Genomic DNA, 23,968 nt, shown 5'->3' with positions numbered 1-23,968 from the left:
TCCTGCCATACCAGACATTTTTCTGCTGCTGGCCTCCTGCCAGTTTCTCCTGGGCCAAGCCCATGAGCTCCCTATGCCTTCTCCTGAGGTTTAGGACATATGCCACAACAGACTCCTTGGAAAATTCACACTCACCCTCACACTCATCACAAATCAGTTCTAAAGGCCCTCTCACCCTTTGCCCATACAGCAACTCAAAGGGGGAAAAACCTATAAATTCCTGGGGTAGCTGTCTGCATACAAACAGCAGATGAGCAAATATTTGTCCCATTCTGTCTTAAACTGGTCTGCAGATGCCAATAGCATGGTCTTTAGTGTAGAGTTTAACCGCTCCACAATACCATTAGTCTGGGGATGGTAGGGGGTGGTCTTTAGATGCTTCACCCCACAACAGTTCCACAGACAAGCCAGCAGGTCTGACATGAAATTGGAACCTCTGTCAGTCAGTATTTCTTTCTGAAAACCTACCCTGCTGAAAATCTCTAACAAAGCATTTGCCACCTTCTCTGCCTCAGTTGAGGACAGAGGCACTGCCTCAAGGTACCTAGTAGCATAATCTACTAACACCAGGATATATTTCTTCCCTGTAGAACTTGGGGTACTCAGAGGCTTCACAATATCCATAGATACCCTCTGAAATGGCTTCTCATTCACAGGCAAAGGCATCAGAGGAGCTTTGTCCTTGTCTCCTGCCTTGCCTACTTTTTGACACTGCTCACAGTTCCTGCGGTACCCTGTTACAGCCCTTGCAATCCCAGACCAATAAAGGTTCTGCATAATATCTCTCTTGGTACACTTTATGCTCATATGACCTGCAAAAGAAATGTCTTGGGGTATGGCTAGAAGTGTCAGATGGTAACCTCTAGCTACTACCAACTGCTATATTACCTCACCCTCTAGCCCTTCCTCAGCGGTCCACTCTCTATACAGTAACCCTTTGTTCCAGTATACCTTTTCCTTGAAAATCAGGCACCTCCCTAGCTATCTCTCTCAATTCTCTTAGTGTAGAGTCCGAGAGCTGAGCCTGTCTCAACCCTATCTTTCTGACCCTTCCCAGCTCCACTTCCACAGGAAGTGTGGTATCTTCTGACAGTGGAGCTTCACTGTCAGCCTGGGTACTACCAATCACCTCTGCCCTTGCAGTCACTCTGTCCAAGGGAACATTAGTACTTACCACCAGCTGTGGTTCACCTTCAGGCTCACTGCTACACGGAAGCTCCCTCCCTGAAAAAGCCACCTCACCAGCCCTGGCTTCAGGTGTGGTGCCTGTCTGGGTCTCCCCAGGCTTGCAGCCCCACACGCCTGTCTCCAAGCCTGACTGCACGTAACTGTATGCACACAAGGTACTGCATTATCAGAATCATTCCCTATCAAGATATCTGCAGGGATTTTCTCAAACACACCTACTTCCTTGCTTCCATTTCCACCCTCCCAGTCAAGGTAAACCCTGGCCAAAGGCATTTGAAATGGGATCCCTCCTAAAAGCTCTGGCTGGAGTGGACTGCCCAGGCAAGTACTGCTCCTCTTTAACCACAGCAGGCTTCACAATGGTTACGTCAGAGACTGTGTCTCTCTTAGTAGTGGCCTGTTTTCCATCTGCTAATATAGGATATACCCTCTTGTGATAGTTTGGTACCCCTGTTATCTTCAGACAACTTTACCACTGGCATACTGTTATGTCTACTTGCTGGCTCCCCCACCTTTTGTTTCCCACCTTGCCTTCATGGACATCTGTATGATACATGGCCCCACTGGTTACATTTAAAACATTTAACCCTTGATCTTGGCCATGTACCAGAGTTAGTGGCTTCCCTGTTACTGGTGGCCTCTGTTGGGGTGGTTTAGGCTGCCCACCATGCATTCGCTTATATCCATGTGCAGCACTGGATATCCCTTTCCTGTGCAGCAATGCCCTGCTTGCTAAGTAGGAATCCCCTTTTTTCCCCAGCTCATCTGCAGAGTTGCACTCTTGGTCTGCCAAACAGATTTTCATGTCCTCAGGCAAAGTGCTAAGACTTATTCCCTCAACAAAAGATCTGCCAGCTTTTCAAAAGTGGTGACCTAACACCCACTCACCCACCTATGAAAATAAGTGCTTAATTCAGCAATATAATCACATGCACTTTCATCTGCCTTGCGTCTATGTTCACAATTTTTTTTCTGTTTGCTTCAGGAGTTAAACTAAGACATTCTAATAAGCAGATTTTAGTTTTCTCATAAACTAAACAGTCAGTATCAGACAGTTTGGAAACAGCAGTGGAGTAAGAGGGTGAGGAACTGTACCCAGAGCCCTTGGTCATCATTATCCTGTTTATATACTCTTTCAAATGTATGAATAAAACTATCAAAATTATCACCTTCTTGCTACTAAGGAAGAAGTTTACAGACCTTTATTGTTTCCGGGATACAGTTACTCCCTTCCCCATTACCTCCATGACTCTGGTGAAGAGTCAGCATTTCCTTTACATGTTGCCTCTGTCTTTCACTCTCTTTGGCCTCTAAATGTCTCATCCTCTCTGCTGATTCCTGTTCCATTTGTTTTGCCTGCCACAGTCTCTCTGCTGATTCTAATTCCATATATTTGGCTTCCAGTTCAAGCCTCTTTAACTCCAGGTGGATTTTTAAGTCCTCTGAGGAAAAGATGAACTTTCCTGTTTTTGAGAGCTTTACATCCCCAATGCCACACTGTCTGCCTTCCTGGTTGCTGGTCTGTGCTACAGCCATGATTAAGGCTGCAATCATTTCCTCTTTAGTCAGGTTGGCATGCACCAGTGTTTTGGCTTGGCACATCTCAGCCAACTGGTTCCTTGTCAGCTCACCATTATTCTCTTCTAACATCCTTGCCTGCTGCCCCTAACTAAACTAAGCTAACAAAAAGTAAATAAATAAAACTGTTGTGATATGAAGCTATGAATGCCAAGAATATAAATACCTTATTTAGTGACAACTGCTTCAGGCTACAGAAATTCAATATCCACACCACTGCCCACTAACATGTGATGCCCACCAGTGCCACCAATATGTGACATCTCCTCTGTGGGCAAGTGATCAATCCTTACCACTGACACTGGTGGAAGATCATTCAGTTTCAGAGAAATAGATGCACACAGTATTTCCAGATACAGCTCCTGCACCAAGTACAATTTCCCTTAAGACCACACAGGGAACTTAGTCAGCCTGGAGTCTGGATTTCTGTATATCTTTCTCCTTCCACGGCCCAATGATACAGTTGTAGGTTTAGGTCCTCATCCAAGTGTCCAAGCCAAGCCCTTCAGCACCCTCTTTGTGACAAGTGCTTCATGTCCTTGCTCCAAGTAGCTAACACACACAGATCAGTTTGATATTCAAATGCCATACAGTTGTAATACATTTGTAACACAAGCCTTGTATAAATCAGTTTGATATTCACAGAAGATATCATTCTTTACAGAACTCCAGCTTATACACTTTATAGTATTGAATGTCATATTTATATTTTAAAACACACATAAATATTACTATTATTGTGTTTTTATGTACATTTATTTTTATTTAGATTAACTAGAGTGGTACTTATTTGGATATGCAGGCTGAAAAAAGCTTGTATAGGAAATTAATACGCTGAGTCAGTGATCATTGATAAGTGTTAATTAGAGTAATTATAGTGATTATTTAAATCTGTGTTTCAAACTCCAGAATTTGTATTGTTTGTTCTGAAGAAGTTTGCTAAAGATAGCAAACGAAAAGCGCTTCAACCCATTAAATTCTTTGCCTAAAGTCAGTTTGATCCTGTGGTCTTGACTGCTCCAGTGCTTTACTAGCCCATATCATCACAATATCCATTGCATAACTTAATGTATTTCACTCCAGTAGAGTCACAATTATAAGTTACAGTTAACAGGTACATATCTAGCCATATGTTACAACAGTACAAAGAGGGCCATCTGCAATGTGTTTACAAACTTTATACTAACCACACTTATATGTTCCCCATTGTTTGTTTGTTATAAGTATGTGCACCTTAGTCCTATCTTGTAGCATATTCGTAAGATTAAATCCTTTCCTCTGAACAAACTTGGGACAATCCCCTAAAACATTAACAAGTTCAGAATTACCTCTTAATATGTTCCAGTTGTTGATTATAACATTCCCAATGCATTCATTGCCTAAAGACATCCAAAAAAGCAATAAATAAGTATTCTGTTTATTAACAACATTTACAGAATTTAACTCTATGAAAAGTATTGGCATAATTTTCTGATCTCAAAGCAATAATGTCAGTATAAAGTGTCTATATCATAACTCCCTGTTGGTAAACATGACAATTATAACATCAGTTTCTTTTAAAATTGTCATAATCTGCAGTAAGTCTAGATGTGCAAATAAACTGTCCTCTAGAGATGTTACATTTCATAAATCTAGATACCATTGGAATAATGGTTAACTTTTTGTCCATTGAGCTAACCATGCATTCTGTAACAAAATCATTTAGTAGCAAAATTTACAAGAAGGACAAATATCAGGTATTGAACTGCAGTGACATCAGTATGTTAGAAAATAATCCAGTATGCTCTTGTTCTTGTTATTAGTTATCAAGGTATATTGATGACATTTTTGAGCTGGCTTTTAGTTTGTTTCAACTTGCAGTCCATTTTCATTTAGATGCCCACAACCAAATGAGATAAGGACTGTTTCCCAGCCTTCATTGTTGGTGCCTATTTGAGCATTAAAATCTCCATCTAATATGACTAGGTCTTTTTCACGGCACTAGGGAGTACAGTTTGTAATATTTCTTAAAAAAATCTGTTTTTCAGTACCAGACTAGAGCTCACTGTGTGCATGAACTGCAAGAATATGTATTAGAATTAAATATGATAGACCCAATTTAGTCTGAAAGTATGTTACATTTATTCAAAATTTTTGTTTGAGTAAAAGCAGAACTCCATTCTTAAAAGCTCTCACCACTAGAATATTAAGGCTTTTAGCAATCTTCTTTATTTACATTTTTTTCTCCACAGTAAGGTAATCTGTTTTTTCAGTTGCTACTGCTGAGTCTGTGTCTATTTTTTTGGTTGTACCAGAGTGAGCAACAGCTCTGATAATTATGTGATCTTCAGGGTTGATTTTATTTATGTATTTATTTATTTGGCATTTGTTTACTGGGAAAGTCAGACTGGGTCATGAGGTACCCATTTTCAGCTAGAGCCTAGGGAGAAAAGCTCCATACATTTGGTTAACAGAATGCGGATTTTCTTTTGAATGTGGCATTAGTAATAGTTTACACTTCCAACAGCAGAATTAGTCATGTTTGTTTGTTTATTTCTTTACTATGGTGATCTGGGATTCTTGTCAGTCATATATCATAGGAAGAGGCTATATGTGTGGTGAGCAGTCTCCTGAAGAAAGCAAAAGCCAGCTAAATAATCTTCCTTGTACATTATGATATATATTTAAACTGAATGACAGAATGTTACTCTTGCATGTTGAGTTATTGTTTATCCTGCTTATTGTGACCTTCACAAGCAAGATTTATTTTGGGGATACTGCATATGTGCAGTCCCATTTCAGAATTACTGTGTTTTGACTGCTTTATTTGCCTGGCTTTAATTTGTGTGAGTAGTTGATTGTGGGGGAACTAAAACCATATCACTAACAATACAGATAGTTCAAGTACCAATAAGTAGGTATAAAGCACTTGCCTTTTTATTTTGCAGGCAATCTGTGGTTCCGTCAGGGAATTACTCCAAGTTATCCACAAGGTTCCAGCTGGGAACACATTTCCACTAATGTCCGCAAAGTTTCTGTGGGCCCTCTCGATCAGGTCAGTGTTATGTGTTAAGGACCAATTTATTGCTCAGTTTGTACTTGGCAGGTAAATATTCTTCCACTTGTTATTAATTCTGAAAATGGTTGTAAGAAAACTATGGCTGAGATTCAGAAAGGCTTGGATGTTTTCCTCATCACTTCTTACCAGTTCAGAGACCACTCTACCTCTAAGATTTTCCTCTCATGGGGGCCTCAGAGTAGTAGCTTCCTCTAGGAAGAAAAAAATGATGTGAGGGTGGGTGGTTGTTAACGTGTTTGTACATGTATGCAAATGTTTGTAGGGGATGATTGAAGCTGCATGAATGTGTGTGTGCGGTTACTTTTGCACCGTGTATATGTACACTGTGAATTTTGCACTGTAGTTTTTAGTTTCTTTTTTCACATTGAAAACTAGACAAGAAGAAAGTCTCCATTCAGCAGTGCTTTTACACTATGTTATTTATTCAGCAGTGCTTTTAAACTATGTTATTTATTGTATTATGTATCACATGTATATGCTGTCTTGCCTGTTTATTTGATAGTGTACTTTTATGTATTGTGTACTACTTGTGTACCATATACTTTCTTTACACATTCTCTAGCATAATATTTTATGCATTGTGTATTACATGTGTGTGATAATTCTTGACTATACATCATGTAGTACACATTTCCACATTATTCCCTTTTAAGTGTTTTATACTTACACTGACATTATTGTGTGATAGGTTCTCCGAGGCTTTTGTTCACTCCGGTGCAAGCATTTCAGTAAACAGTTTGCTAAAGTTTCATTACACTAGAGGAGTCAAAAGAGCTGAAGAAAGTATCTCCTGTACAAGCGCAGCCTTTCCTTAAAGAACAGTTACCCCCCTCCCCACACACACACACACACACACACACACACACACACGCTTGAATCAGCACAATGATAACAGATTTCAGAAACTGTCTTTATTTATTTAGATTTGTTTACCGGGGGAAGTCCGAATGCGTAATAAATACCCAGTTTTTCCAGAGGCCCAGGGAAAAAAGTGCCAGAGAGTTAAATAACATCAAATAAAACACTAGTACAAATATAATTAAAAAAGCATATATACGTACAGTTTGGTAGTGGAATGCATAGGATACAATAAAACATGAGGATATACCAGTGATATAAAAATAAATAAAAAATGAGGATTACATTTTGACAATCAGTATATACAGAAATATTAGAAATATAGTCTACTATGCTAGAGAATAAAAATAAAACAGTACAGATCCACCCTAGGAATGGGGCTGAAGCAGGTGTTGAAAGGTATAGATAGATAGTATAATGAGAGGTTAGGTTCGTAGGAATGTAAAGTACTTGTTAATATAGATCAAGCAGGTGAGGTGCATGAGCATAGCTATGAGTTAGTGAGACATTTTTTGAGTGAGGACTTAAATACATGGAGGCTAGATATGGTTCTGAATGAGTTTGGAATAGAGTTCCGTACTTTGGATATGCAGCTTAAGTATAAACTTTGCTCCAGAGCAGAGTGCGATTTGGGAGGTAGTGATGAAGTACTGAGAAGTTAGAAAGACAGGTACAGGGGTTATATAGTATTTTATAGGTTAGAATAAGTTGTGTATGGGCTAGTTGATGTTTCTAACCAGTTGAGAGCATGTAATGCAGAGCAATGATGAGCTTTATGCCGCAGGTGTGCTATAGATGTAGTTATCTTATTATAGCATTACTCCATTTGTGATTTAAGAGCGATCTAGATGTTAGTTAAAGTAGGTGAGCGATAGAGAAAAGAGGGTACAAGATGAGTGTTAGCTAGGGTGATTCTACTAGAAGATGTAAGGATTTTTTTTTGTTCTGTATAGAACACCTAGTTTGTGATGAGATGTTTATCAAACTTTAAGTTGTCATCTGTTGTGCATTTGGTATGAGTAGCTACTTCAGTAGCTGTATTGTTTAAAGAGGTAATGGGGAAGTTACTTATAGCATTGGCATGGGGCTTCAGAAAAATAGTAGTAGTTTAGTCTTTTTGGATTTTTTTGTAGCCACAGTTTGACTGATTTTAAGGCATTTTGAATTGTGAATTGTAGTTGTAGTGGGCTGTCAGATGAGTAGGTGAGAGAAGAGTCATCCACATATGGAATAAGGCAAGCTTGCTGAGAGGAGGTACATAGGTTGTTGATGAACATATCAAAGAGCGGTGGACTGAGAAAAGAGCCTTGAGAAACACCTGTTTTAACTAAGAGAGAAGGAAGAGAGAAAGAAGAGAGCCATTTGATTGATATATTTAAGATAGGAAGTTAGAGAAACATAGAAGAGTTGGTTTGAAAAGATCCAGAGAAGACATTTGAGTCAGAAGTTTCTCATGTGACATTGTGTCAGAGTTTTTGAGAGATCTACAGAACAGAAAAGATAGACTTCCTTTGGTCCCTAGACTTATTAATGATGTCCGAAAAGTTGAGGAGAGTTGTATGGCCTGGTCAGAAACCATGTTTTGATGGGTTAGGGGATCATTTTGCAAGAAGTACTGAAAGAGTTGCTTATGAATAAATTTTTCCAGGATCTTAGAGAGGGTGGACAAGATGGCAATTGGCCTAAACGTTAGAGATTTCGAAGGAGTTATCTCCTTTAGTATGGGAAAAACTGACAGCCAAGTTAGAGTTTTCACTGTGCAGTACCTTTAATCTCCTGTAGTCATCTAAAGTCTTTAACTTTTTATTTCATTTGACCCCTATTCCAATTCAGTTATGTTGTACTCTGAAGTATGTCTTGTAATCATTCTTAAATGGACTGTTTAAACTTAATTGTGTTTAAATCCATCAAAGACAGCAGTGTTAACAGCATAACTTTCATTTCTTTCCTTAATTAATTTTCACCTTATACACGCAGTCTCAATTGGTGGTAGGGTTCTGTCCTCTGATAACAAGGTACATTATCTAGGAGTGCTGTTTTGATTAGGACTGAGTTTTTGACATGGTCCCTTTTTTGTTTTTTCATCCAAAGAACAACATTATTAAATATTTGTTTATGCTAGAGACATTGGTACCACTGTTCATGGTGTTATCTTTTCACATTTTTGTTTAATACAGTTCCTTGTACATTGATGACTCGTGTCAGCTTCATTTGGTACAGAATCCTACTGACAAACGTTTAACTGAGGTTCCATTGTACTTCTCATGTAATGCCTGTTTTCACACTGGTTGCCTGTAAAATAGCTTATTTTTCTTCAAAATCATGATTCTGATATATATAAGGTGTGACATGATATATAGTTCCTGTTTACCTGAAAGATTTGTTAAATCCTTACTTCCTGAGCAGGATTCTTCCCTCTAGACCTGCTGGATTGCTTGATGTCTGAGGAGTTCGACTAATTCTGGTTGGCCTTCCTGTCTCTTCAGTGGCTGCTTCAAAATTTTGGAACTTTTTCCAGAGGGTTGAAAGATTGCCCAACAATTTAATTATTTTTTTTTCCTCTGAACTGAAAACTTATTTATTTAGTGAAACCTTTCAAGGTTTGTGCATTCGTATTAATCTTCCATTCTCAACTGGAATTTTACCAGTTGTGTTTTTCTTTAGAAGACTCTTATTTAACTGTTTTTAACATTTTGCACAATTGTTTTTAGCTACCTATTTTACATGTTCTTTATTTTCCTAATGTTGTTTTATATAGTGTTTTACATGTACTAAGGTTCATACGTAAGGTTATCCTGGTATTTTATAGCATTATGTCTTCCATATGTAGGACACTATAATCACTAGGTGTAGCTGTTTCAGTAATTTTTGTTGCTTTGGTCCTTTTTTTCTTTGACTACTGTATCTGGTTTTCTTGCTAATACTTTCATTGTTGTTATTAGATGATCCCATACAGGTGAAGTTCTTCATTTTCAGAATTTATTTTGTGGTTCATGTTTCCAGTGCTCTGTTTGCACATTACCTGATACAACAGCCCTGACACATTCTTGTACCTTTCTGTATACAGACCATCAGCCTTGAATATATTGTATTCAACAACAAGATGTGCAACTGTTTCTAGTTCTGTACTACAGAACCTCCATTTGTATGTATCTCCTACTTTTTCTATAGACATTGTAAACCAGCAGATAGGTAATCCACAGTTTGAAGTTGTCATTATTAATCTTTCATCTTTTAGCTATTTGTTCTTCAACTGTTGATCAACATGTGGCTGTTCCAAGAGTTCTTTATACTTGCTGTTGTCATTGCTGTATTCCAGTTTTCTTTCAGTTTCTTCTGTTAATGTTCTTCATTCTTTGTTTTTTGACAGTTTCTTCTGCCATTCATTTTTTCACTACTTCCAGCTTGATTTCCATTCCCATTCCTTTCTGAAACTCTTCTAATCTGAGCAAAAATGTTGTATTAGACTTGTTTTTTGTGTGGTTTAGATCTTTCACAATGTGATCTGGTAATGTCAACAAGTATGTATGCAGTCCCACATTTGCAGGCCTATACATATTGTCAATTTCAAGGAGGCCCTTACTTCCTTCAAACTGAGGGATAAAAATTATTATCATGCAGTGTTTTTTGTATATCATTTGATAACCATGAAACAGTTTTCTTGTCTAACTGATCCAGTGTTTTTGGGACCAGTTGATCATACCAAAGCTGTAAGTTAGAACAGGAGGTGCAAGTTGATTTATAGGTTGAACTTTCTTCCTAAATGGCAAAGCAATTTTCAGCATTAGTTTTAGTCTTAAAAATATTCCTTACTATGCTTTATTGCTGACCTTTCAGCTATTTTCATGTACTTATACACTTCCTGTTGTTCAAGTTGTATTATACCACATTCCTGTCCAGGTTGATATTTTTTGTGCTTTGGTTTTCCTTCTATAAATTATTTTATTTATTTATTTAACATTTGTTAACCGGGGAGATCTGACTGGACACAAGTCCTTTTCAGTGGAGGCCCAGGGAGAAAAGCTCTGCAAGTTAAACAAAGTTTACAAAAAATTTTCACAGGCAATTTTTTACATAGTACAACAAGATTATAGGATAACAGTTATGCAACATTCGCAATTGAAAAGGAAAATCAAAGTAGCAGTATTGAGAAAAACAATATAAAAATCCAGCAATTATATACCTTGAGAAAGTTGAAATCTTTGTCATATTATTACGTAGGAGTAATCATAGATAGGATAAGCCTTTTCAGAAGGAGATTAGCTGAGTAAAGGCTCCTGGAAGTAGTAGAAGTGTGGTGAGATAGGTGGGTGATTTAGATGTCAGGGAGGAGTGGGACAATTACAGAGTTTGGAGTTAAGAAGGAAAGATTTAAGTTCTTTTTTAAAGTGATTTTTATCAATAATTGCACATAAGTCAGGGGGTAGTTTGTTCCAAAGCTTGGATATGCGTGATGAATAGAATGACTAAAAATTTTGCTTTTACACATTTATCAAGTCCAAATGTCATTCTTGGGTCTTCTGAAAAATGTTTGTGCTTTGAAGTGCTTGTATGATGACCTATACAGTTTTAAATCATCCACAAAAAGTAGATTAGATTTTTTTGTACAAGATTGTTGTGGAAGTTAAACTGTTATCAAAGCCTTAAGTAAATAGCTTAATGGGGGATAAAAAATGCACATTATCATGACTTAGTTTTAGAGTGGTTTGTCATAGTGATTGCTGTGTAATGTGTCAGTGTAGATAGACTAATTTATCTGTAAGCATTCCATAATCCATGAATGTGAAATGCTATCAAATGTTATTCTGTAATATGTCCATGCCATACTTGTGTTCCACCCCTTTTACATCTTTCTGGTGTGGCTTTAATATTAGATTAACTTTTGTTCCATGTGATTTTCTTTTATTACTTCTCTATTTTATTGCCATGATTGATATTTTAAGTGACTATAAATTCTGTCTGCATCATTTCTGGTATATAATTTGTTTATTGTTGAAAGGCAAATATGGTTAAGGTATTTACCTCACAGACACAACATACAGGGTTTGAGTTTCACCCTGGTAAGCCTAATAATTATGTTGGGGGTTGGAAAAATGGATGAGGTATTTACCTCACAAACATAAGGTACAGAGTTTGATTCTTACATTTCAGGGGAAATTGGCTTATCTTAAAATGGCCCACAAGGGCATCTAGCCTAGTATTTACCTATAAACATGTACTTACCTATGAACACTTGTGGTGCCCATTAACTCAACTGGATGAGCAGTGTACATGGAGATTAGTTATCCTTAGTATACAAAAACAAATTGATTTATTTTGGAGGATATGGTTATTTTTCTCAAGGCAAACACAGCGGAACTTTTGAATTTGATGCAACATCCTTTGGGGTAAGAAATATTTAATTTCTGATTTGTTGCTGTTGCTATTTTTAATTATATTTATTTCACTTGTTAAATGTGTTCCACCATTCTTTGATAAAAATTACTACAACGTTTTCATTGAAAAGGACAATGAAGTGTACTTTGTCCTTAAAAAAATAATGGAACCATGATGTACATCTCTCCTACGTTTTGCAGAATGTTTCTGAAATAATTATATGATATTGTAGTACTGAAAATGTGTAAATATGAGATACAGAATAAACCTCATTTGGTTCCTTGCCCATCTGTATCGACAGACTTTTATTGAATTGTATGAACTTCCCTGAGGTTATCCAGCTTTGGAGGTAGTTATCTTGAGCGAAGGGCAAAGGGCAATATAGGGGGTGAAGTCATCTGCATGGGGAGGTGTGAGGAGGATGAAAATGCTCAATGAATTACATTTCTTATGCCAGTTGGTTGGTGCTTTTGTTTGTTTCTGTGTGGTTCAAATCACTTGATATTGTGAGCTGCTGTTTATCTGAGATGTAAGGAGGTCTTGTGGAGATCTTGCTTCCACTGTACCGACTGCTGATAATTAGATTTTTTTTCTGTGTTAAATTCTGCAAAACCATCCTTAGATGCTGTGGAAGCTGGCAAATGATACTGCCTAAAAAGTTTATTTCTTGTTTGCAGCAGTGTAATGCATTACTGATGGATTATGTTTTGGAAATAATCTGCCTAGTTCTCTTGAACCAGTTCGAAGAGTTTGTTATAAGTATGCAGTAAGTCACAAGGGGTATGTGTGATACAGATATTACTGCACACCCAGGGGTATTGAAATGCAAAAGCTTAAAAGAAAGTACTTTACAGTTCTTTGGTAAACTATTTCCTCCACCTGTTGCAAATAATTGATTATTGTTCATGTTGATAACTTTTTGACTATTTGGAATTTTTGTGTGGAATTTTTGGAGGGTAGTCATTTTAGGGACCTTCTGTCATATTGTTTTGTGTCATTGTGCAAATCTGTTCTATTGCGGTAGTTTAAATTATAGTTTGGATATAAATTGCACAGATTCAGTCTTACAGTTCAGATGATGATGATACATAAACAGTATGTTGGAAATTATAGTTGAAAAGGTTAAGTTTTGGCAGAGTTCCATTTCACCTAACTTGGTGCTGCACAGGGTTATAACCTAAATCTATGGAATTTTTAGACTAGCAGTTTTATGGACCAACTTTTTTGCTCTGTAATGCAGTTTCTTTTGTTAATGTTTCATAGTTGTTCTCGCAAATCCCATTTGTGATTTAAAATTGCATTAATTCATAGTTCAGGTGGTGATGATCCATGGGTGGAAAGTTAGAAATCGGAGTTCAAAATGTTAAGTTGTACTGGTTTGTGATGTAAAATGCTTGCAACTAGGATTGTGTCTGTGTGGTTTGTTTTCATTTATATAAATGTATGATTGCCTATGTAGTAAGTGACGGTTTAATGAAGACGTTTCTCGTTAAAAAAGGCAGGAATTGAATAATTTATGTAATATTGCTTAGGTTATATGATATATAGTAATATATGTGAAGTATAATGTTTATGTTTAATAGAACTTGGCAGGATAGATTTGTGTCCCAAAGACTCCCCCGTCTGTGGAATAGACTCCCTCTCCATTACAAGCAGAGTACCTCTCTAGCCCTTTTTAAGAGGAACCTGGACGACTGGATGGGAAACAGAAAATATACCCCTGGGATCCCACCTGTGTCCTGCTGGACAGGGAAAATAGGTGCTGACTTTGAGGGAACATGGGCAAAATGGGCTAGGCTTATAAGGGCTTCCAGACCAATAGCCTAGTATCATGCTATGAACCTTACGCTAAAATCCCACTAACTCCTTGATATTTACAGCATATATGGGCAAAGCATTGCTGGAGGATTGGCAAAATGGTTAAGGTGTTTACCTCATAAACACAGGATACAGGATTTATTTCTCACCTTTGAATGAAACTTGCTTGGCTTAAAATGGCCCACAAGGGTAGCTAGCCTTGTACTTAGCTATGAACACCTATTCCATTAGTTTTAAATAGGGTTTGACTCTTAGTACATAACACAGACATGTTATACTAGTATTACTTTATCTCTGCTATATATAATCTATAGTTATAAGCTACACTTATTTCTCATGTCAGCAGTAAATCACAATGTATATAACTGCTTTATGGCCTAAGAAGTAGCTGATAAGGGTCTTTGTATTTACCTCTTATGTCAGCAGTTAGTGTATATAATTGGTTTGTTTGCATCTCTGCCCTATAGCCTGGGAAGTGACTAAAATTGCTCCTGTACCAGCCACTCACCTCCTTAACAAACAAGGCGAGTTCTTAGTCTAACGTTCTTAGGATAGCTTGCAGATTTGCTCTTAAGGAAGAGCATATTTTTCTTGTTGTTAGCCAAGTTGTTGTCTATTTGGAATGTGCACATAAATTTTTACTCAGGGGTAAATCATTTTGCAGAGATACTAATGTCGCTAGCCAGATGTTAGGTGCTGCAGCTAAACCTGAAGTTTTGCATTTAGGAGCCTTTCTTAATTTTGTCTTAGTTTCATTCCATTTCATTTTATGTGTATATATATATATATATATATATATATATATATATATATATATATATATATAAATATATATATATATATATACAGCAATATTTATACAAACAATTAATAGAGAATAGATTGAAGTATAAGTATTGATTATATTTTATATATATTTAATTTTATGATTAAGGTTTTATACATTACACAACACATTTATAAAAAAAAAAAGAAAAAAAAAAAAAAAAAATAAGAAAAAAAAATAGTAGTAAATAAAGGAGAAAAAACTAGTAGAAGAATGTACTAAGTGAGATTTCTATAGTGAGAAAATAAGTAAGAAGTAAAGATTGTAATAGAAGAAGAGAAAAATAATAGAGTAAAGAGGAGAGAGTAGTCAGGTTAGAACATGCAGGAACATAACCAGTGATTGAAATAATATTTTAGATTTTTTCTAAAAAGTGAGGAGAGAGGAGAGAGAGGTAGGGTGGGGTGGTTTTGATTCCATACTTTTCCCGACAGAGTTAGAGAACAGGGATCACCTAGCTTTTTTTTTTTTTAATTTTTTTAAGCATTTTTTTTTTAGAGGATAAAATTTTGAGAGATTATGAAGTATAATGAAGCTAGAAGAGTAGGAGTATGGGGGGGTTGATATAAGCCCTTGTGTGTTGTTAAGTTGCAGAAAAATTGTATGATTAAAGAAATTCTAACCAGCCTAATTGTTTCAGATTAAGACAGTGATGAGTTCCATAAAGAAGAGTTGAGAGTAAATGAGTTCTAGCTTAATTTATGGTTAACTGATTTTACTGTGGCATTAAGTTTAGTTTTGTTGGGGTTTAAAAAGCTTTATATATATATATATATATATATATATATATATATATATATATATATATATACATATACATATAACTTCTTACTGCTTCTTTTAACTCTTCTGTCCATTCAGCATCTTTTTATGTTCAACAGGGTCATCAAGTTCTCCTTTTTTAGATGGTGTTACTATTGCTTTTGCTTTCTTTCCCAATTCTGTATAAAATCTCTAGGGATCATCAATGAATTCCTTGATGTTCATCGTGTTACCCTGCTGCAGTCATCACACTTGGGTTATCCTGCCGTCAGGTGGTCCCGCAGTCGGCCTGAATTCCAAAGTCTTGGTCCGGCATCGGTTGCTGTCGCTTCTTCCCTGACGTCAGTGCGCCAGGGGTATATAAGAGGCATCCAATGCCATTTTCTTCAGTCTTTCTTGCCGCGCGGTGCCCAAAGCAGAAGCAGTTCGCAAGTGCCAGTCGGCCGACACCTGAGATTTTCGATTCGAATTTCAGTCCGAAGTCTTCAATAAAGCTAAGGACCCCATTGGGGAACCTTTTCTTGCCTCAGTCCGATGTCAGAAAAAGTTAACAATTGCATTTCTTGTGGGAAGCAAATACCTCATAAGGACTTCCATTCCTATTGTATTCCTTGCCTAGGCCCAGACCACGATGTCACAGGTTGTCGGTTTTGTGCTAGGTTTAATAAATGAACGATCAAATGCCGTTTTGACTTCGCACGACATTACTTTGGTAGGAAATTTAATTATATCATGCCGTCGGAGCAGCTGATGACTGGCATACATAAAAAATGCAAGGATAAGGACAGGCAGCCTAGGAACAAGCCAGACTCCGAGGCCTCTGCTGGGCCTGTCGCCGGTTGTCCGGTTTTCAGTGAGGCGCCTACGCAGCCCCTGATGACCGCAGAACTGGAACCCCAGACAGCTGTGGATTCTCAAGCGGAGTCTACTAGGCCGACGCAGCCATCTTCCGACACCGGAGCAGAAGTAGACCCCAGTGCAGTGGAAACACCTTCGGTTGCAAAAGGTGTCTTCAGACAGACTACACTCACCATTAAATCTTATGCTAAGCTTAAAACTCCTTTAAAACCTAAGAAGACTGTACATCAGTCTACAGTTCAAGTCCCCATGCCTAAGAAACAGATGCTTAAGATGGCTGAAGATTTGATTACCCTAATCAGGGGTTCCCATCCCCCTCCTGATAAAAGACCAAGACAAGAGGAGGATTATGCTTCCTCTGACCAGGTTTCAATTTCCTCAGATTCTTCTGAGGAAAAGGATTACACTTTTCCACCTTATGAAGACTCTGATGCTGAAGACTCTATTCCCTCAGCATCTCCCCCTGAAGACTACTCCTTTGGGGAAACTTTACATACCATGAGGGAACATTTCCACTGGGAAGGCCAGGACTACTCTGATTCTAAGAAAAGGCTCTGAGAGTTCCTTTTACTACCCCAGCACAGAACTCTTGCTATCCCTCCAGTTTTAGATATTGTGGATGATGTTTACTTGGAGTCTAGTTTAAATCCAGACTCTCTACCTCCTGCTCCAGCCAAACCAGACAGATACTACAGAGTACCTGACTCACACAAATTCCTTTATAAAAGCCCTGTGGCTGACCCAGAAACAAATTCCCAGGGTCCTAAGGGAGCTAAAGCTTCTATGGCTAAAAATCCTGTCCCCTCTGAAAGGGATTCCAGAGCCCTAGATAGATGGGGAAAGAAAATATACACCTCAGCAACTCTGGCTATGAGAACACTAAATTGTCAGTTTCACATGCTGAAATATCAGCAATTCCTAATGTCTCAATTAAAACAAAAAATGAGTACACATACTGAACAGTCTGAATTCAAGGAAATGCAGGATCTGTTGCATGCAGCTGAACAGGTGGGCAAACATACTTTACAATGTGGATTTGATTCGTTGGAAGCTTCCTGTAGAGCAGCTGTTACTGGCTCTGTCATACGTAGACATGCTTGGTTAAAGGAACAAACCCTTCCTGATCATGTTAAAGCAAAATTATTGGATGCACCTTTACAGCAGGATGTATTATTTGGTGTCAAAGCAGAAGAGGTTTTAAAGAAAATGGAGGATAAGGCAAAGTCTATGCAGATGGTCAAGGATTTTTTGCAGATACAACCCCCTCGTTTCAGCAGAAATTGGCCAACAAAAAAATGGTCCTTTCCAGCTTCTGACAGATCACAGAGGGGCAAATACAGACACCCAAGGGAAAGAGGTCAGTCACAAGGCCCTTACAAACCTCGCCAATGGGGTTCTGCTACCCAGAAAGGAGGAGAAGACAGGCCCCAAGCTAGCAGAAGACAAGCACAATGACTCAATCCACAAACTACCAAGCAAATCTCTCCTGGCAGCTCCCTTGGGAGGGAAATTAGCATTTTTGCAGACAACTGGCACATCATCACAAAAGACAAATGGGTCCTAAACATTGTCTCTCAAGGATACAGATTCCATTTTCATACCTTACCAAGAATAAAAGGAATGCCAAACTTGCTACCAAATCAATGGGCAGAGGCACAAAAACAAATTACAGCTCTCATGGACATGAGAGCCATTCAACAGGTACCTACACATGAGCAAGGACAAGGATTTTACTCAAGACACTTTCTATTCCCAAGAAAGGACAAAGCATGGAGACCCATTCTGGATCTTTCAATTCTGAATACCTATCTGCAAGTACCAAAATTCAAGATGCTAACACTACAGCAGCTTCTTCCCATGCTGGGCAAGAATGCTTAGCTAGTAACGTTGGACCTCAAGGAGGCATACCTGCATGTCCCTATCAGACAAAATTGCAGAAGATACCTCCGCTTCATTGCAGGTTCAACACATTATCAATTCTCTGCACTGCCCTTTGGCTTATCTACTGCACCCAGGGTCTTCACAAAATGCCTGGCACCAGTAATTGCATACTGCAGACAAAGAGGAATTCAAATATACCCATACCTGGATGACTGCCTTATTCAAGCAGAAAGCAAGGACATTCTTTTAAAGCATCTGGCATTTGTCAAACACCTTCTAAGTTGCTTAGGGTACACAGTAAATGAAAAGAAATCAAAACTAGTGCACTCACAAAACATAATATTCCTGGGTGCCAGCTTGAATACAACGGCCCAGATGGCTTATCTCACGCCAGACAAGCAACAACACCTGACTCAATATTTCAAAATAATGGCAACAAAGACCCAACTCCCTGCAAGAAAAATTCTGCAGGCCTTATGATTCATGGTGTCTTGCATTCTACTAATACCATTTGCAAAACTGCATATGAGGAAATTACAATGGTACCTGAAAAGCGTATGGACTCAGCACAGCCACAGCTTGGAAACAATGATACCACTCATTCCCTGCCTTCAACAGGAGTTCCTATGGTGGGCACAGGCATGTCACCTCAACAAGGGTCAGCCTTTCACCTTACCCACAGCCAGGCAAACTATGACAACAGATGCATCAGACTATGCCTGGGGAGCACACATGGCAGGACAGTGCATTCAGGGCAAATGGACTACAGATCACAGGCTGCATATCAATCAAAAAGAAATGCTAGCAGTACAGAATGCCCTAACAGCTTTCAAGGACCTCTTACACCCAGGGCAACTAATAATAAAGATGGACAATACCACAGTAATGTGGTACATAAACAAGCAAGGGGGCACACATTCCTACCCTTTTTGCAGGCAAGCAATGACCTTGTGGAACACTGCACTGTCTTACCAGGTTCAATTACAAGCACAATTCCTGCCAGGAAAGAAAAACACATTGGCAGACGATCTAAGCAGAAACATCATGGATCCACACGAGTGGAAACTAGATCCACAAGTATTTGCGATGATAGTTCAAAAATGAGGACGCCCAGACATAGATCTGTTTGCAAGCCCCCAAAACTACCAACTTCAAAAATTTTGCACAAGGACATTCCATCCACAAGCTTGAAAATTGGACGCCCTCTCATTCAGTTGGAAAACATTAACAGTGTATGCCTTTTCTCCACTGCCTCTTCTAGCAAAGGTACTGCTGAAAGTCAGATTAGAGAGGCCACAAATGATACTCATTGCACCGGACTGGCCACGCCAGCATTGGTATCCAATTCTAAGGAACATGGCCCATGGCCCATCATGGATTTTACCACAAATTCCTCACCTACTCACCCAGCGAGACAATCAGATTCTACACAGCCAGCTCAAGACTTTAAACCTGGCTGCATGGCAAATTACCTAAACAACCAGCCAACACCTCTATCCAAAGCTGTTATGGATGTTATTCTGGAGACCAGGAGGCCCAGCACCAGGAAAACCTATTCAGACAAATGGAAAAGATTTTGTGCCTGGAACCAGGCTAAAGGCCAAAATCCCCGTGATCCAAACATTCCTCATATTCTACAATATTTAACTGAGATGTTGCACAAAGGACTTTCCTTTTCATCTATTAAGATCCACGCCTCAGCAATTTCAGCTCATTACAACATGGATCCTCCTTTATTCTCACATCCACTCCTAAGACAGTACCTCAGAGGGGCTAAGAACATAAGACTGCCAAGGAGAGCACCAACACCTACTTGGGATCTCAGCTTTGTTCTGGAAAAGCTTACACTGCCGCCCTTTGAACCAGCTTTTTCAGCTGATTTAAAATTTCTTTCATGGAAAACTGCCCTGCTACTAGCAATAACCTCAGCAAGAAGAGTCTCAGAGCTACAGGCACTAATGTCAGTGGAGCCTTTCCTCTTTTTTCATCAAGACAGAGTCTCTCTATGTACTAATCCTTCCTTTATGCCAAAGGTGGTATCCAGTGTGGCCCTAAACCAAACCATTCATTTGCCCACCTTTTTCCCAAATCCCCAGAACAAAGGAGAAAGACTCCTGCACTCTTTGGACATTCACAGGCAATTACGTTTCTACTTGGATAAAACTAAGGCTTTCAGAAAAACTGACCAGCTCTTTGTAGTCTATGCTACAAGATCACAAGGAAAAGCTATCTCAAAACAGACTATTTCTAAATGGATAGGGCATTGCCTACGTTTCTGCTACACGCATCATGGGAAACCGGTACCTGCTAACATTAGGTCCACTCCACCAGGGCTACAGCTACATCAACAGCCTTTCTCAGGGGAGTGCCAACCAAGGATATTCTGGAAGCTGCAACTTGGAGTTCAGTGCATACCTTCACCAAACACTATCACTTACCTCTAAATTCTAAGACTAGAGCTGGTTTTGCCACTGCAGTTTTGCAGGGCCTACTAGCTTCTTCTAACCCTGTTTAACTCCACCTCCCATCCTTAGCTTTGGGATTCAACCCAAGTGTGATGACTGCAGCAGGGTAACACGATGAACATAGTACAGTTTTGTACCTACCATAAATGTAGATGTTCGAGTGTTCACCCTGCTGCAGTCCAGGTTACCCTCCCTCCATCCCCTCTGAACTAGCTGAACTTATCTATGCCACTCTATCCTATACAACCTCTGTGGTGTATTTGCTTGTGCCTAAAGGTATTGTTTTATTTTTATCTAGCTATATATATATATTTTGCCTACCTATTGGGGGCACCTGACATCTGGGGCAAGAAAAACTGAAGAAAATGGCGTTGGATGCCTCTTATATACCCCTGGCGCACTGATGTCAGGGAAGAAGCGACAGCAACCGACACCGGACCAAGACTTTGTAATTCAGGCCGACTGCGGGACCGCCTGACGGCAGGATAACCCAAGTGTGATGACTGCAGCAGGGTGAACACTCGAACATCTACATTTATGGTAGGTACAAAACTGTACTTTTTGTACTTTTCCTTTGTATTTCTCCACATTCCTTGTAAGTATTTCTGCCTGTGCTGATGGTTTTAGTTTATTACTGATAGATTCATAGATATTCCAAGGCCACTGAATCCTCTGACCATTCATGCCTTGCTAGTACCCTCCCTCAGGCTGCACTTCCTTTTTCCAGAAAGGCAATGCTAACTAATCCCAGTGTAGATTTATGAATACCCATACAGTTATCTAGTTTATGTTTAAAGGAAGATAGTGAGTCACACTGCATAACTTGCAGGAGAATTTTATTACAGAGGTTTAGGGGTTATAAACCTGTGCTTCCACCATGTTTAACTTTAATGTAAAGATTTAGGTTCTAGTATTGGTGCAGATTTTGGTTTATGGAGGAAACAGGAGGTCCTGGATAATCGGGTCTCTAATGGCACTGAGATATAGATCACCTCTCAAAAGTGTTTCCAACACTGAACAAATGGATAGAGTTTCCAGCCTTTCTTGATAGCTCAAGAACTTTAGGCCTGAGTTTTCATTTTGTTTTGGTCAGCAAGTTTTGAAGTCTTTCTAATTGTTTGATGTATTTAGTGAGATACATCCCAAAGGGGGTATTGTACTCAATAACTGGCCTGATCAGTACTGTGAGATAAGTCCTGATCTATTTTGATGCTGTTTTCTGCTTTTTTCACATTATTTTTCTAATAGTTTTTGATAGTATAAAGCATTTTCAAATATAGGTGCTTAGGATTTCCCTCTCTCTTCCCTCCTTGGCTGACCTGGTGTGACTTAGTTTGAACTCTACATTTTACCTACAAAACAGAGTCTACAGGACTGCAGTTGGTCACCATAACAAAATCAGTTTCTCTCAGCATTTAAGCAGATTGAACTCTACATTTTATCCACAAAACGGAGTCTGCAGGACTGCAGTTGGTCACCATAACAAAATCAGTTTCTCTCAGCATTTAAGCAGATTGAACTCTACATTTTACTTACAAAACGGAGTCTACAGGACTGCAATTGGTCACCATAACAAAATCAGTTTCTCTCAGCATTTAAGTAGAGTAGGTTGCACACAAAAAGCATTTGTTAAGCTTTCACTTACAGTGCTGTGTAAGCAGGTCATCATTTTGGTTAGCCATAGGGCTGTTTTTTTTTCTACTTGAGTGTTTGCCTCCTTCCCCTGTAACTTAAGTAAACTGACTCTTACATTAAGAGCTATAATACTTACCTTATAGCTTTAGGATACCTTAGGAAACCATGTAAACTGCAATAGCCTGACATTTGAACAAGTAACCCTTGTAAAAATTCCCCAAATTTTATACTGTTCGTCTGTCTTTCCTGCTAAACATAAGTGAAATTACAGTACTGAGTGCAAGTAACATTAAAATTAAAGTGCTGAGTGCAAATAACATTAAAGTGCTGAGTGCAGATTTTAGGCCTTTACATTCAACTTACCTCTGGTGTGGTGTCTTGAGTCAATCAGGGTATTCCCTGTAACCACTCCTACTGCCTTCTCTTTTCCCCCACCCCCTTCTTTCCTCAAACAGGTTAAACTGCTACAATTCAGTACAGGCATCATTTTCAAATCTAGGTGCTTAGGATTTCCCTCTCCCTTCCCCCCTTGGCTGCCCTGGTGTGACTTAGTGTAAGTTTCTTCATTGTATGGATCTTTTACTGATTTTTTGTGTAACTGAATGACCTGCTGCTAAATTCTGATTCTGCACAGACTGCTCTATTTTTTGGGTAACTGAATGACCTGCTGCTAAATTCTGATTCTGCAGACTGCTCTATTTTTTTGCAGAGGCTCTATAAGTAGCTAGTGACTTTACTGAATTTCTGTGGTAATATTTGTGTTTAAACTAAATCTGTACCTAGAGAAAGTGTATAATCAGAGCTCCTACTTGCTCCATGTGTTTTTAATGTTTAAATTGCACACACACATTGAAGAAGTGCTTTTATGACCTGAATAACTTGGGCTAGCTATATCTGAAGTGCTTTTACTGGCAATTTTCCAGTTGTACAATTGTGAACAATTGATGTTAAGTTGTCAATCTCGCCTTCATTCTTGCTGGTTGGGTTCGGAGCCGATCCTCGGCTACGACTCGGCCATCTTCAAAAGCTTGAGAGCTGCTTACTGGCTCGAGACCCCCCTATATCCCATGATGCATGGCGCTAGATACCCAGATCTCATTTGCCGCTTCTGCTGTGAGGTTGTTCTACTGGCTCAGGTCGTATAAGCTTTATTAATATTATTATTATTATTATTATATTTTTCTGGTCAAAACTATAATTGTTGGTGTAGAATCAGTCATTAGTTTAGACTCTTGTATTGTAGCTAGTTTTCTCCTTAGATAAGCCGTTCCCTTTCTCCAAGAAACTCGTTTAAGTTAGAGAGTTTCCCCTACCCCCTTCTCTCCCTTTTCCTCGGAAAGGTTCTTTCCGTTTAAGTTAGAGGTTAACCTTTCTCTCTATCTCCTTTCAAAAAAAAAAAAAAAAGACTTTCTCCTATTAATCACTGTTAGTGTTTAGTGATAGTTTCTGTAGTTTTTTGTTGTAGTGGTTCTTGTAGTGGGTTGTTGGAACTGTAGTGTGTTTAAGTTTACTGTTTGGTTACTTCAACCTATCTGTGTCTGTTTTTGCCCTTGTTTTTTCTCTGGATGTCCAAGGATCCAAAACCGTCCAGATTCAAGAAGTGTGACTCATGCAGTCAGAAGATGTTTCTGACAGATGGTCACACTTCTTGTGTTTATTGTCTGG

At 38.7% G+C, this 23,968-nt stretch overlaps 1 protein-coding gene across 1 annotated transcript in view; it reads left to right on the top strand.

The window, feature by feature from the left end:
- Positions 1–23,968, top strand: part of TECPR1 (tectonin beta-propeller repeat containing 1) — a gene marked incomplete in the record, with an annotated part of 1,181,271 nt that overhangs the window by 1,112,453 nt on the left and 44,850 nt on the right. The window contains 1 exon segment of the mRNA XM_044089712.1: positions 5,694–5,800. Within this exon segment, the coding sequence (XP_043945647.1) occupies positions 5,694–5,800 (107 nt within the window).

Source organism: Protopterus annectens, chromosome 12.part0 (assembly GCF_019279795.1).
Source record: "Protopterus annectens isolate FY-2018-M chromosome 12.part0, PAN1.0, whole genome shotgun sequence".
Taxonomy (NCBI): Eukaryota; Metazoa; Chordata; order Ceratodontiformes; family Protopteridae; genus Protopterus; species Protopterus annectens.
Note: the sequence above shows the minus strand (reverse complement) of the source record. Positions and strands in the feature narration are given on the sequence as shown.